Below are 13919 nucleotides of genomic sequence, written 5' to 3' on the forward strand. Positions count from 1 at the left end.
GTAATAGTAAAGAGGAGGATCAAGGCAATCCAAGAAATAGCTTCTCCAAGAAAGAGAGTAAGTCCTTCATTGGTCATTCCCCATCCTAGCAGGTCTCCCTGACAATTTCCCTCTTCTCTTTTATACTCCTGAGTGAAAGAAATAGGTTATGCGCGAGAAATTCAAAAGGATTTTGCCTTGAAAAGCAATGTCCTTGAGCAAGGCTGATAATCAAGACCTTTCAGTCCAGACTTCCATGACCATTATTTTACCATTTATAAGCTACCTGCCTTGGTTAGCAATTTGGTCAATATAATCTAGACTCAACAATAAGTCAGACTCAGAATTCACCATATTAACCAATAGCTTAATAACTTTATTACACACATTTTGAAATCACTGGTGGTCCCTGTAATCTGATTGGCTCTAATAAGTGTGATTTATTCATGAATTGCACCATTATTTGCTTTAAATCGCATCTTTTTCTCAGCCAATGAGGAGGCTACACTAAAAACAAAACAACTAATCAGATTTCAAGGCTTGTTTAAAGTAACCAATCAAATTGCAGGAAAATAAAAGACAAAGAGTATCATTGCAAATTTTGCATCTTTTGTTTCCAAAGCTCTTATTTTTTCCCCCCAAAAAATGGATGAATTTAATTTCAAACCAGCTCAGTACTGCATCAATAAAATATTTGAACTGACCAATTCCTGTATTCGAGTGATTTAAAAATTGATGTAGTTAAGTGCTAATTGAACCTCTTAACATGCAATTTTGCTCTGAAATCATATTTGTGATTTCAAATGGAACGAGTGCTGAGTGCTCGTTCAATTTTTAAATCACGCATATGATTTCAGCCCAAATTGCACTCCACTCAGTTCAATTACCATTATTAATCACTCAATAAATCACATCCTTTAATTAACAAATCATTTGTCCTGTTTATATGTTTTTGTTTCTTTTGTTGTAGGAAAGTGGGGACAAGAGCAATGTCCTATCTGTAAACTGAATTGGGTAAAATTTCCACACAGCCCCATACTACTGTAAAACAAATCTCTTTTCCTAATGGCAATCTATTGTTTTTGTCATTGTTTTCTCTATCCAAGAACTGAATACATAATGTAGTATGGGGCTGTGCAGAAATTCTACCCTGAATTGTAATGTTCAATTTGAACTGATTCAGTAATAAATGTGTGAAGTTCCAACAGACAGCTGTTCTTCAATAGCCTTAAATACTATACTATTTCATGAGTGTTGTGATTGCTGTCCTATTTAGCTTTTGTAAATAGGTTTCAGATTCTCTCTGTTTGCGGAAGTGGAAATGAAGTTCAGTAAAATCCATTTTTTTAAAAAAAATTAAGAGGCAATAAAATCGCGAAAATACTGAAGATAATCACACAGGTTTTACGCTTATTAGCTTCAATCTACACGCGATAAACGTAGTTTTTAAAAAATTATACTTCGACTCCAATCAATAATCGATTATTTATTCCAAAAGTCGAAGGGCATTTTGTGCACCCGGAGAAGTGAAACTACTGTTGTTTGGACTTTTCAGCTTTCAGAAAATCATGTGATATTAACAACAATCGAATGCAGTACCTGTCTTTTGACATACGCCTCCAAACTGTGACAATCCAATTTGTTATCGTAAGTGTGCACGCCAATTTGAGTGGCGAATTCTGGGCTCTCTCGTAAACGCCACTCCCAAAATGATCTCAAAATACCCTCCACCTCAGCTGACATTGTTACATTAGCAGTAAATATAGAACTATTGATTGTTTGAAAAGTCTAAAGTACGAATAAAACGAAAAAGTACTGCAGAGGAGAGCAGATCATCGGCCAGAGGTTTTCACTAGTTAGAGAGAAACCGTGACACGTACACCGGCAAAGTCACCTGGGAAGTTGCTGTTTACCTGTATTCGACACAAGCCGGCGGTATTCAGTCACACAGTCACACAAGTGGAATATGGCTAACACTGATAACATAAATGAATGTATGACAAAAGACAGTTTGAATGGGAAATCGAGCTCAGGAGAAAGTCTTAAATTTGTAAAGAAGCTGTACATACACGGAGGAAACATTTCCAATTGGAATAGAATCAAAAGGAAAACCACCCCAAGTTCTGCGGATGAAGTAAGTTTGATCATCGATGTTAGCGGTAACAATATAACATGGCTCAGGAAAAGATAAGTTATAAATTATTCGTCTTCATGTTGAAAAAGGGCATTTTTTCACCTTTCGAAAGCTTTAAGTCCATTTTTCTCTCCCACACAAACGTAAAAAGTTTTAAAGCTTTTCTCGCTGAGTCACCGTCATTCAATGGGCGTTTCGCTTAAATCGTCCATCTGCGCGAGAAACTTAGATGAACAAGTGAACTAATCCTCTATTAATGCACTAAACGATCGCGGTATTTATGTATTTTTTTCAAATTTGTTATTCTTGTATGGGCTCTGAATTGCAAAAAGTTCATTTCATCCTTAGCTCCTGATGATTTTTGTTTAGGTGTAGAGGATGAGGTCATGAAACATGAAATTCACCTGATCGTGACAAAGCAACTTCTGCCGACAAGCCCTGGGCTTTAAAACCAATTTACAAAAAGATATTCTCGCCTTCATTTACTTTTCGAACAAAAGAATCAGTTTTTTGCTTTCGAAATTTCCAAATTTATTCGACAAGTTTTCTGTTTAAATTGTTTTCGTATCTTAGCTCATCTAAACAAGTCAAGGTGAACGTGATTTCGTGAGTCAGCTATGCAGAAACATGTAAGCGTTAACAACTGAGTTGAAAATGTAAATTGGCCACCGTGAAGAGTTTAAAGGTGTTAGCCCTTCGTCAGAACGATTGGAGAAATTGTGTGTTGTGTGTGGGTTTATATGCAGAAAGTGGAGCTACCCTATTGGTGGGAATATGGTGACGAGTAAACAAGAATGAATTAGGTGTATGAAAAGCGCTCATTGATAGCATGGGTTAATTCCCATGGTATCAACGAGTGCTTTTTCTTCACCTAATTTATTCTTGTTTACTCATCCCCATATTCCCACCAATAGGGTAGCTCCATTTTCTACATAATTATAAACCCACACACAACCCACAATTCCTTCAGTCGCTCTGACAAAGGGCTAATGCTCGAAACGTCAGCCTTTAAACTCTTTGCGGAGGCCAGTTTACGTTTTCAACTCAGTTGTTAACACTAAATTACCCGCTATACTCTCCCACCGATGCAGCACCACACTTTCTTTAGAAACTTAACCCCTGTATTCACTTGCAGAAACATGTCAGCTTTAGTCAACATCAATGCAATTTTGAAAATAAATTGAAGAAATGAGTGCAATCAACTAACAGTTTGCAAACACATGTGTAGGAATTTTTAACTCTTGCTCCCCTTAACTTAAATTTAAAAAGGGAAACATAATGCGAAATCCCAGCTTGATAATATCGCAATTTCTTGTATTAAGTTGTGTACTTAGTTGCCAAGCCTTTGATTTGGAGTGAGGCTGAAGTTGACCATGTTGACAGTGATAGAGCCTAGTATCTAGTTAGTACGATAAGGAAGTCATTTACTATTGAAAAGAAGCATGGTTTGTATCATAACTGCTCTGTTACAAAATTAACTGCATATTTTTCATCACAGCTTTCAGAGAGCATTGGAACAACGTTGAACAGTTTGCTTCCCACAAACAACAATGATCAGGAATTTGTTCCAGTAAGTTGAATTAAGTGTGTCTAGGTTAAGTTAATCTTGTATTTTGTGCAAGTGTTTGATGTAGTGCCCCCCTGGTATTACCCCTAACTTTTTAATTGGAACAAGAATTTCAGGGTTTAGTCTGTAGATGATCATTTGGTTACCCTTTCACCCTGAGAAATTATGGTTACATTTTGATACAAAACTTTCCATTTTGCATTTTAGCAAAAGGCCTTAAGATGTATAAACAAAAAATTTGTGGAGAAAATAGAACGAGGAGAAAGGGAACATCTCAAAATTTCAGGTTTGTCTAAGCATGTATGGAAGTTGTTTTGCTCCCACTGTAAGCACTGGGAGAAGAGGACAGATGATGGGCTTATACTGTAAACTCAGTGACTGCAATTTTTTTTTTCATCTGAGCTGTCACCCAGAAATAATAGATACCCTATACTATGTTTCTGTTTTGTCTAGAACTAACTCTGTTCATTTATTTCAATTGGAACAAAACTTATTAATATTCATGACAAGAACTCAGACATATACATTTCTTTAACCTTGCTCGGAGAAATAAGTACATTGTTATCTTCTCAACTTTGTATTGCTTACAATACCTGTCATATAAAGGGAGTATTTAAGTTGTCTTAGTCATGCATTCACTGTATTCTGGTGTTGTAACATTTCAATCTTGTTGTAACATTTCAATCTTGTATTGTTACTTGCTCTTGATAAAAAAAAATGTTTGCATTGTTTACATTTTTCTTCGTTAGTATGGAAAAAACACACCAAATTATTTCAAAGTTGAAATAGCATGATGACTTAGTGTTTGAAACATGTAAAACTCTAAAACTTTCTGGGTGCTAATACCAATGATCACATGCATTCTTTCTGATACTTTCTTATTTTTGAACATCTTCTGGCTGATCGAATTTTAGATGTATCAGACTGGACATTTCAAAGAAGGGTACAAGATATGTCCTATGCTTCAATAATTTTGTAGCAACATTTTTGCAGCTTGATAGGAAACTGTAGAGCTTATGCCAATGAGCCAAAAAATGTAAACAAAGATTCCCTCACATGCTTATCTTTGGTTGAAGACCCATCATATTTCCAATGAAACTGATAGTGTATTTGCAAGCTTTAGTATCTTTTCAAATAGAACACTTGTCAAAAGTTTCAATCTCACAAAATTGAAGATATATTTTAAACCTTGGGAAATGATCAATATGATATCTTTATTGGTTTTGTCTCTTATTTTATCCATCAGTGAAGATATTTGCCATTGAACTAAACCCTGCCTTTGTCCAAGATGCATTATTTAGAGGTGAGACTGATAATATGCATGTCAATGATTCTTTACATCCAGTGTAGTGAGCATTATTGGCAGGAGATGAGGTTAAAACCACAAAAAAATTATAGAGTGAAAAGGAAATAACACAAAGACAAGTGTTTGCCAGCAGATTCCATTATTGTGTGAATGGCCTCAAGCAAAAATGATAGTCTGCAATGGCATTTCTCCTCCCTTTTTAAAATATCAAAACTGACTGATTCCTGTTATGAGCCTTTGCTGTACAAGAAAAATTTTATTTTAGAGAGAAGTCCAGCTTAGTCTGAAGTGCAATATTTTCATCTTGGGCTAATACATTTTAAGGGCAAGCAAAGTTTGTTTCTGACTTGCCCATAACACACTAGTCAAATTTGATTTTAGATTTTCTCCTGCACTCCACAGAGGCTGTTTGTCCAACAGCCAAAACTGTATGTACCATACGCAGTTTTTGCTAAGATCTGGTATTATTTGCCAAAATGCAATATTGTGTTTTATCATGATTATTAACACTGATTAACAATTATATCAAATTTCTTTGACATAACTTTTAAAACTTAATTTTTTTTCCTATAGCCATATGTGAGTTGGGAATTGATTTGATGCTAAGATCTGGTATTATTTGCCAAAATGCAATATTGTGTTTTATCATGATTATTAACACTGATTAACAATTATATCAAATTTCTTTGACATAACTTTTAAAACTTAATTTTTTTTCCTATAGCCATGTGTGAGTTGGGAATTGATTTTGTGGAAACATTGATTTTGGCATTGCCTGAAATTCCAGATGATAAGCAGCTCTCAGCTCTGAAAGGTTTCTGGGAGGTATGTTTTTAAAAAAAAGACAGATACCAGATTATTAATGTTTTGTGCAATTACATGATTGTATATTGGTAGATCACTCTGCACTTTATTTGCTGTGTGTGCACATCTCGCATGCTTCTTAGACATGTACCAGGCAATAATTTCCAGTATAAGATTTTGAGTTTGATACATTTTGATGACTTAATCATAATCATTATATAGGAAATGGAGGTTTTGATGGACAGTGGATATGTGTGCAGTCTGGGTGTCTGTGACTTGGACAAGAATGCACTGGAAAAACTTTATGAATGGGCAAGGGTATGTTTTCACACCTTGTGTTACACTGTACATTAAACAAGTTTTTTCAGCAGAAATTTTAGACCTTTGGCATTTTCACCACATTGGCCAAGTATACTTGCTGGGTCCTTGATACTTGATGACCTGTACTGTCTCATGATGTAACTCATATTTCATCTAATTTGTATTTTTGCCACTGCTAGTTTAAATTTCTTGCTTGAAATTCTGGGTAAAAAAAACTTTAAGCTTCAAATAAAAAAATTCCACCCACTGCAACCTAAACACTTGCATAGTTTATGTACACTGGCATGTATGAATGTATACAATCCTCTTGCTAACTGCTGCTAACTGTTTTTTATTTCTTTCCAGATCAAACCTGAAATCAATCAAGTTAATCTTGCTTCATGTTGTGTCATGCCAAAGGTATGGGCTTGTTGGTACAATCAAATTATGTAACTTATCCATATACTTAATCCATATACTTGTTGTGTCATGCCAAAGGTATGAGCTTGTTGGTAAAATCAAATTATGTAACTTATCCATATACTTATAATATTATAAATGCTCTGATTTTTTTAGCATTTTGTTTGGTTACTTTACTGTAATTTGTTGGTGTAGGTTTTGTTTCTCAAAATATGTCCTGTTTGTGTTGTTTCATGTCTAATAATACCTGTATATGAGGACACAAAAAATATCACTGCTGAGCTAAGCTGCTCAATCCAATCAATTTAAGTTTAATTAGACCTCCCCTTTTGGGAGATGGATTTTGCATATCACACTGTTATGTTTGCCATGCACCAATTGGCTCTGTGGGACATTTTTACAGTTTAAAATTAGATTCCCTGACTCATACAGGAAGCTGCCAGAATTTTTGACAGAATTAGATATATGTATATCACGATGGAAGAAAAACAAGTGGAATTTTTTATCCAATTCATTTTTTGAATCTTAAATACTTAAATCTTCAATAAAGAATTGTATAAAAACCCCAGTCGTCATCTCCTCCATTGAGACACACTTACATGTATATTCAATTCAACTAAAAACTGAAACGGGGAGACTGGGTACCTGTCATTCATGTAACATGTTTTGAATTGTATCCTTTAGGAGCTTGTAGACTTTAGTGAGAAACATGAGATCCAGCTTCTGACACATGCTGATCCAAAAGGTACTGAAAACTGATCCAAAACTTTTCGTTGAAATCATTGTTGGACACCAAAATTCTTGCAATTACAAGGGTTGACAATTATTACACCTTATTTTGAAGTATTTAAATTTTATTTAAATTTTACTTGTCTTCCTTAGCTTATTCAGGATACATAGTGCACCGAAAAAGAAAAAAAATGTTTGTCATACCAAGCTCAAAATGAACCATCTTTCCAATTTTGTTCTTATTTTTTGGTATAATTACCAGCACCGAATGAACAAGCTCTGTAGTTAAGGCTGGCGTGGGAATTTAATCCCTTTTGAAATCCAAGACTCAAAACTTCATCCTTCGGTACCTCTTTTCAGATATCCTGACCAAGGGGAGACTCGAGGAGGTACTGAAAGAGAGCTACGAAAATGTACCGGTCCAAGGATGGAGACCTGCGTGGGCTCTGAGGTATTCAGTGCTGGTTAAATGTCGTGGAGTTATAAAGAACAAAGGGTAGGTTGAAAAATTCATGACGCTGTGATCTCCTAACTGTTCCCTGTCTGAATTACATGCGCTCAGCCGCGGATTGAGTATATTTAGGTAGATTATTAGGAAATGATCACTAACTTACGAAGTTCCTGATCATTAAATAAATTCTCCTTTTCAGCACCCTAGAAAGTGTAAAGAGAATCGTATGGAGAACATACATACTGATGTTAGGATGTAAAGGGTTAAAACCTTTATTTCTTTCTCTTTAGGTACATAGTCTTCTGCGAACAGGATTAAATGGTCTTCAATTAGATGTACAACTTCCAAAAAAGCGATGACTGCAGAATATATATGCTTTTCTCAGACCCTCGTGCCTTCTGTAGAAGTTACTAAGTGTTCACTTGATGCTCTGTAGAACGCGAATAATGGCTTTTTATTAAGTGAATTCAGATTGACATTTCGAGATCTGCCTGCGGATTTAAAAGATTCAAACCTCCTCGCTTCATTTCAGAACTGGCGGACAACTTTCGGAAGTTTATTGTTTCTTTATTTGTTGTAAAAATTTAAGTGGTGGGGAAAGAGGGAGGGACTACATGTAAGGAAATTTTGATACATGTAAGTGACGTTCTTGAGAACATTTGGATGGAGCAAACTTTTCTAAGTGGTTTCAAGTACATTCTAGCTGGGTAACCGCGATCCATGGATTTTTAACTCTACAAGAAATGAGGTGTTTTGCTTATGGAGAAAGTTCAGATGAACTGTTTAAGGGTTTTTTTTTTTAAATTATCGACAAACAGTAATGGGCTCCTGTCGACAAACCAATGCAGTAAGCGTAAAACCAAGATGTGAATAATAAGAACGATACATAAAAAGATACTTGTGTTTGTAAATATACGTTTAGCGCTGAAAGGAGTTGGTTTGCTTTGTTTTTAACCTATCCACTGAACGCCAATTCCCATATGAACAGTTCGAGTTATTTTTCTTTCGTTTCATTAACTTGTTGCCACGATACGCAAGGCTGCATGCAGAATTAATTCAAACGTTGATCAGACCCTTTGTGCTTCGAGAGGGTATTCAATAAATACGAAAAAGGAAACTGATGTTTTGTTGTAAATACTTGTTTATATACTTCTTATAAGTATTACTCCTCTGGATATAAGACGATCGTAAAAATTTCCGCGTATTCTTCGAGATTTCGTACGTATTTATATGCTAAACATTAGAGTGGATAGGTAACAGGTCTAAATAAATACGGAAACATTTTAAAACTTTCAGTACGTTTATTTTCTATCTTCCATTGAAAGCTTGGTTGAAATACGAGAAGAGAGTGATCGAATTTGTACACCGTCTTCAATTATTTCTCTTATTCAAGGTGTGACCTGTGAATCTCATACCCGCTCGTTTTATAAGGCCATACGAACACAACGGTCAAAGGTTGGACATGTACAAGGGATCAATTTTTGCTGGCCGCGCGCCAAATCCCGCGCAAACTTTCTGAGGAAAATGTTGTCGCGTAAAATACGCGAAAGAAAGTTGAAAGAAATCTGGAATAGGAAATAAAAGTATAGAAAATGGAAGCTCGGGACTTTTCGTTCACAAAGCTTATTTAATTACGGGCTTTCTGCAGATTTACCATTATGATTTTGTTTTTGAGCTTTATCAAAGCAGTTATACTGTTTCCAAGCACCGCGAATTACTCGTTTGTATGGTTGTGGATAATTCTTTGAAGACAAGTTGGCTCTTACAGCCTGAAGCGAAGTTCGCGCATGCTGGCAAACGTTTGTCAGCTGAGGGACCGCTGCGTGACTCTTCAAAGTGTTGTACCATTGGAGGCCACGCAAAAAAATTGGGAATATATCCAGCCTAAATATCTTCCCGATTATTCCTCTCTCTACTCACTTAATATTACCCATTTACTCCTAGCCATCATCAGCCCGCACCGGCAAACGATAATTGCAGGGATTTATTCTAATTAAAAACGATACTCCACTTCAATAACAAAAAAAAAAATCACTCAAAACATTACGAGGTAGCGCCATTTTAACTTAAACTACTCATTCTTTTAACCCCTTAACTCCCAGGTGATTAAAATGTAACTTCTCCCTGTAATATCTATACTTTATACGGCAAACTGGTGACGAGATTACTCAAACGCATCACTCCTGACAGGTAGAAGTTGTAATCATGATCTAACTCCAAATTCTCCTAATTAATTTATAAGGAAATGTATAGCAGCCGGAGGGGAGAAGTAACAATCAGATGTTGAGGAATTAATGGGTTAGCCAGTGGTTATCCATAACAGAACCTTTACCACAATATCGAAGGTAGCTTATGTCCATTCGAGGGAATTTGTAAATGTAAAAATGTTCACACCGACGAACCATGATTTGTTGCCTAAAGTAGCAGCAGTCATCGCGCCAATGAAAACAGACTTCTCTGGCCACAGCCCCTTCTGACTGCGTAGGATGACCATTCTTTAACCAGCCAGTGGCGTGTGTGCCACAGTGAAACAACTTCACGCATTGATCTGCCATCTGAAAACCTAAGAATCATAAGACACAGTAAGGAGAATTACTAAAGAGATCTTGGGAGTGTCTGAGAACGTTTCACGACAAATGATCAAAGTTACTCACCCGCGCCGTCTTTGAACCTGTACCATCCAGGAGAGAGGCCAGCGTCAGTCAGAGATACAAAAGGATCGTAGAATCCTTGGGATCTGTCCGCCGAATCCAATAAACCGTGATTCTCGCATTCATCAGGAACTGTGACAAAATACGAAAGGTGGAATAGCAGTGCGTTCACGTTTGAGTGTGTCAACGTTTTAAGTTATGTGTGAAAAGAGTTTCAGTCAACTGAAGATCTTTCGCTGATCATTTGCGCAATTCAAGTTTAACTTGGATAAGAGGACTTTTATTTCTAAAGCAAGCGATTAGAACGATGAAGCGAGTTGTTGCGTCGGCGCTCATTGCTCATGTGCTTTTTATCAAGTGACCAAGGATATTAATGGTGGTCATTGACCGTTAGAGTCAAGGCAAGCAGTCACAATCAGAGTATCAATTCATAAAAATTTACTTGTGTTACGGCAAGGAGATTGTAAACGCGCGGAGTTGCAGAGATGTCAATTTCCAGAGTATACAAATTATTGTAGACATAATCAAGAGTAATGATAAGCCATAAAAGAAACACTGATTACAACCAACAATCGGAAACTTGCTGGGGAGCTCAGGTAGAAACCGTGCGAGTCAAACCGAAGCTTTCGGAATCCAATCAGAGGTACTCACTTTCAGCAACAATCGGGCGTTTCCGCTCAACAGTAGGAGTCAGTTCCTCTTTGACTGTGGGGCGTTCCTCCTCCAGAATATGGGCTTCCTCCGTGACAGCATCCCCGCAATACCGCATGGGACATTCGGGCGGGGGCTCTAAATGGTACACCATGAAGTTCCCACAATTTCTGATTTGGATCATTTTCCACTCCTTACAGCACTCCCCTTCGAGGTGAAAGCATATTCTCCTCATAACCCTCCCATCTTGGGGCATGGGATGGTCCCCATCCAACCATCCGGGTCCGTAAGTACCGCAGTGGAACTTAGGGACACAATTTGTAGGCATCATACGGCCTGCCTGTCGCAAGAACCTGTACCATCCACGTTGTAAATGGTCGTCGCACATCTCGAGAGAGGCATTGTAGTATGTAAAAGTGCGAAAAGGGCCAGACAATTCTTTGTAATCGGTGCATTCGTCCACATTGCTGGCATCCGCAGCTAGCGTAGAATGGGTTGAAAAAAAAATTCAAAAATGTGTCTAACTTTTTTTTTTCCATCTGTAAAAGACTATAAATTATTTATTTTAAGATCAGGCAACAACGTAGAAGGGCAACGACCGGCAAACAGCAAAAAAAACCGTGCCGTCTGTCAAAGCGGATTTTACGCCAAGTTAAATCAATATTTTCATTAACTGTGAATAAGGTATTTTTACTTCTATCTAAGGATTGTAGAAAAAGCGAGTAAGTCAGAGTTAATTCTTTTTGCCGTTGTCATAACACTCATGCTGTGAGTCACCAGGTATCTCATTCATAGAAGTAAATTCGCAGAATAAAAGGCACAATTGTATTGAGACAGATGAGAGTTCATTAATGAACAAGAAATTTCAACTCTGAGGTAGTGTGGATAAACACGAGACTTCATAACCGTACAAAACTCTTAAAAATCCTTCTATGTTAAAGAAGAAGACGAACTCTCATTAATGATGATCTCAGTATCTGTTTGAACAACAAAAATTTGTGTATGATTCCACTCACTTCCATTTTTTTTACTCCAACATGAAAATGAAATTGAAATGAAATTAGCACTTTCACTTAGGTCTGGTTACCCAGTTAGCATAGGAAATTTAAAGAACGATTATCTTTATTAATCAGGCGGGAGGCGTTCAGCATAAATTACAGAAAACAAAACAGTAATTATGGATGCTACGAAAAAATGCGCCCGCCAAAAAACAAAAATAAATATTTTGTTGATAAATCCTTGCTTGTGACTGATAGCGAGAAAAAATTGTTAATAGCTGCACTGAAGAGTTACTGAAAAAATTTGATTAGCTTAGCTGTAAACGTCGTTTACCATATTTGATAAGAAAACGTTTTTAACGTTAAGCATCTCGGTGCCGATGATGTAAAATTTCCATCAACAGGTCAAACTTTGCATTTCAGCACATTTCTCCTTCTTGGTATCTTTCCAAGTTAAAAAATTCTATGTTATACACCATATAACTCCACGATGTCTTCTGTTCACAGTTCAGTTACAGTTAGACTTCCACTTTCCCGCCAATTGGAAAAGAATGCGTTGCTGTTACATAGAACCAGGGTTAACATTGAATATAAATAAGTATTATGTTTCCAGAGTCAACTAAATACAATTCAACATGATGAAATTCTTGCCACGTTTTAGAGTTGAGAAATTCAACGAAAGCAAAGAGAAAGATTCCTAAGCAATTTTTAAACGCGCGAGTTGTGTTAAACATGGTAAGCATTTGATTAATTTGTGTAACGATCTTAAGAAAATTGAGTCGGATTCGAATGGTTGACACTTCACCTGTTGTCTGCGAAACACGAATCAAGAATATTTCCTGACTCAGGGTCAGTATTCCAACGGCGACCAGTACAAAATACTTCATGGTTTCAAAGTCGTGCAGCTGATATACATCGCGGCTCTTAGTTAGTTATAAGTGCATATGCATCAAAATCGTCATACTTCATTAGGCTTCAAAAAATAAACGAGAGTGCAAATTTGCACAGTTCCTCAGCTGTGACGTGACCGCGCTTGAAATAAGGGGTGCACTCAGCCAAATAAAACTGTGCTGTTTTCTAAAACTTCGCTGGGTTTCTTTTCACGACATCTTTCGTTTCATCATTTACCTTTGAACGGTGGAAGAAGATGGAAACAAAAGCTTTCACCTATCCTCTCCTTCCCGGAAATTTTAAATGTGAAAACGAAGAATTGAGGGAGTCTTGTTTTGGCGCGAGATTTTTCGATCACGACACGGTCTGATTAGCTTTCATAATTGTTCCAAATTTTGCGCGCGTTCCTCGGTGAGTACAAATAAATTCGCGTGTTGCAGTCGCATTCAGTTGAGAGGGTGTCTAACTTAGGAATTTGAAGCGGAGATGATCATTTAAACATAAAATATACACGCCCTGGTACATAAGATAATTACTTTTATGTTATTCTAAGTAAAGTCAAGGGAAACTTTTAGCTCAATTCATACACCAAAGGTAATATAAGCCGTATGTAAATTATTTTAAATACAGATCAAAATTTATGTAAGAAAATTTGAGAGGAAGGATGAAAGAATTAAAAGTTTGGGTCTCGCCTTTAAAAGACGAATGCATAATTTCGCGAGTTCACTCACCATCGTCTTATAACAGTTGTGTATGATCTTAAAGCGTCGAGTACCTTTAGATTGTTAATAAAATAGGTGATTTTAATCAAGTACAGCCAAACGATCTCAACATCATCTTGTCAACAATTATAAATGAGTGATTTGCTCGCATGTTACTGGGCAACGGTAATGATCTCATTTGAATCTGCTCTCCATCCGTTTCACGCGCGACATGCGCTCAGCCTTTTCAATAACCAATCATACAGTGAGGTAGAGTCGAATTTCCCTTGGAGCTATCAAACTTTAGGACATGGAAAATAGTTATAGCAGGGTCTTG

The 13919-nt window shown here is 36.7% G+C and overlaps 2 protein-coding genes across 2 annotated transcripts; one reads left to right on the plus strand and one right to left on the minus strand.

Annotated features, from left to right (window-relative positions):
- The first annotated feature begins 1888 nt into the window (after window positions 1-1888).
- Window positions 1889-8985, plus strand: LOC131769489 (glutamate--cysteine ligase regulatory subunit). Its single transcript, XM_059085211.2, has 10 exons — window positions 1889-2113; window positions 3612-3683; window positions 3888-3966; window positions 4927-4983; window positions 5711-5811; window positions 6013-6108; window positions 6457-6510; window positions 7195-7255; window positions 7600-7735; window positions 7981-8985. Exons 1-10 carry the CDS (start codon window positions 1946-1948, stop codon window positions 8006-8008), a joined length of 852 nt encoding a protein of 283 aa, XP_058941194.2. The 5' UTR covers window positions 1889-1945; the 3' UTR covers window positions 8009-8985.
- A 16-nt stretch (window positions 8986-9001) lies between these two features.
- Window positions 9002-12934, minus strand: LOC131769488 (uncharacterized). Its single transcript, XM_059085210.2, has 4 exons — window positions 12796-12934; window positions 10993-11472; window positions 10345-10473; window positions 9002-10253 (listed from the first exon to the last, which is right to left on the minus strand). The coding sequence occupies exons 1-4, from the start codon at window positions 12875-12877 to the stop codon at window positions 9982-9984; spliced, it is 963 nt and encodes a 320-aa protein (XP_058941193.1). The 5' UTR covers window positions 12878-12934; the 3' UTR covers window positions 9002-9981.
- Window positions 12935-13919: the final 985 nt, after the last annotated feature.

The sequence above is a fragment of the Pocillopora verrucosa genome, chromosome 4 (assembly GCF_036669915.1).
Source record: "Pocillopora verrucosa isolate sample1 chromosome 4, ASM3666991v2, whole genome shotgun sequence".
NCBI classification, from domain to species: Eukaryota; Metazoa; Cnidaria; class Anthozoa; order Scleractinia; family Pocilloporidae; genus Pocillopora; species Pocillopora verrucosa.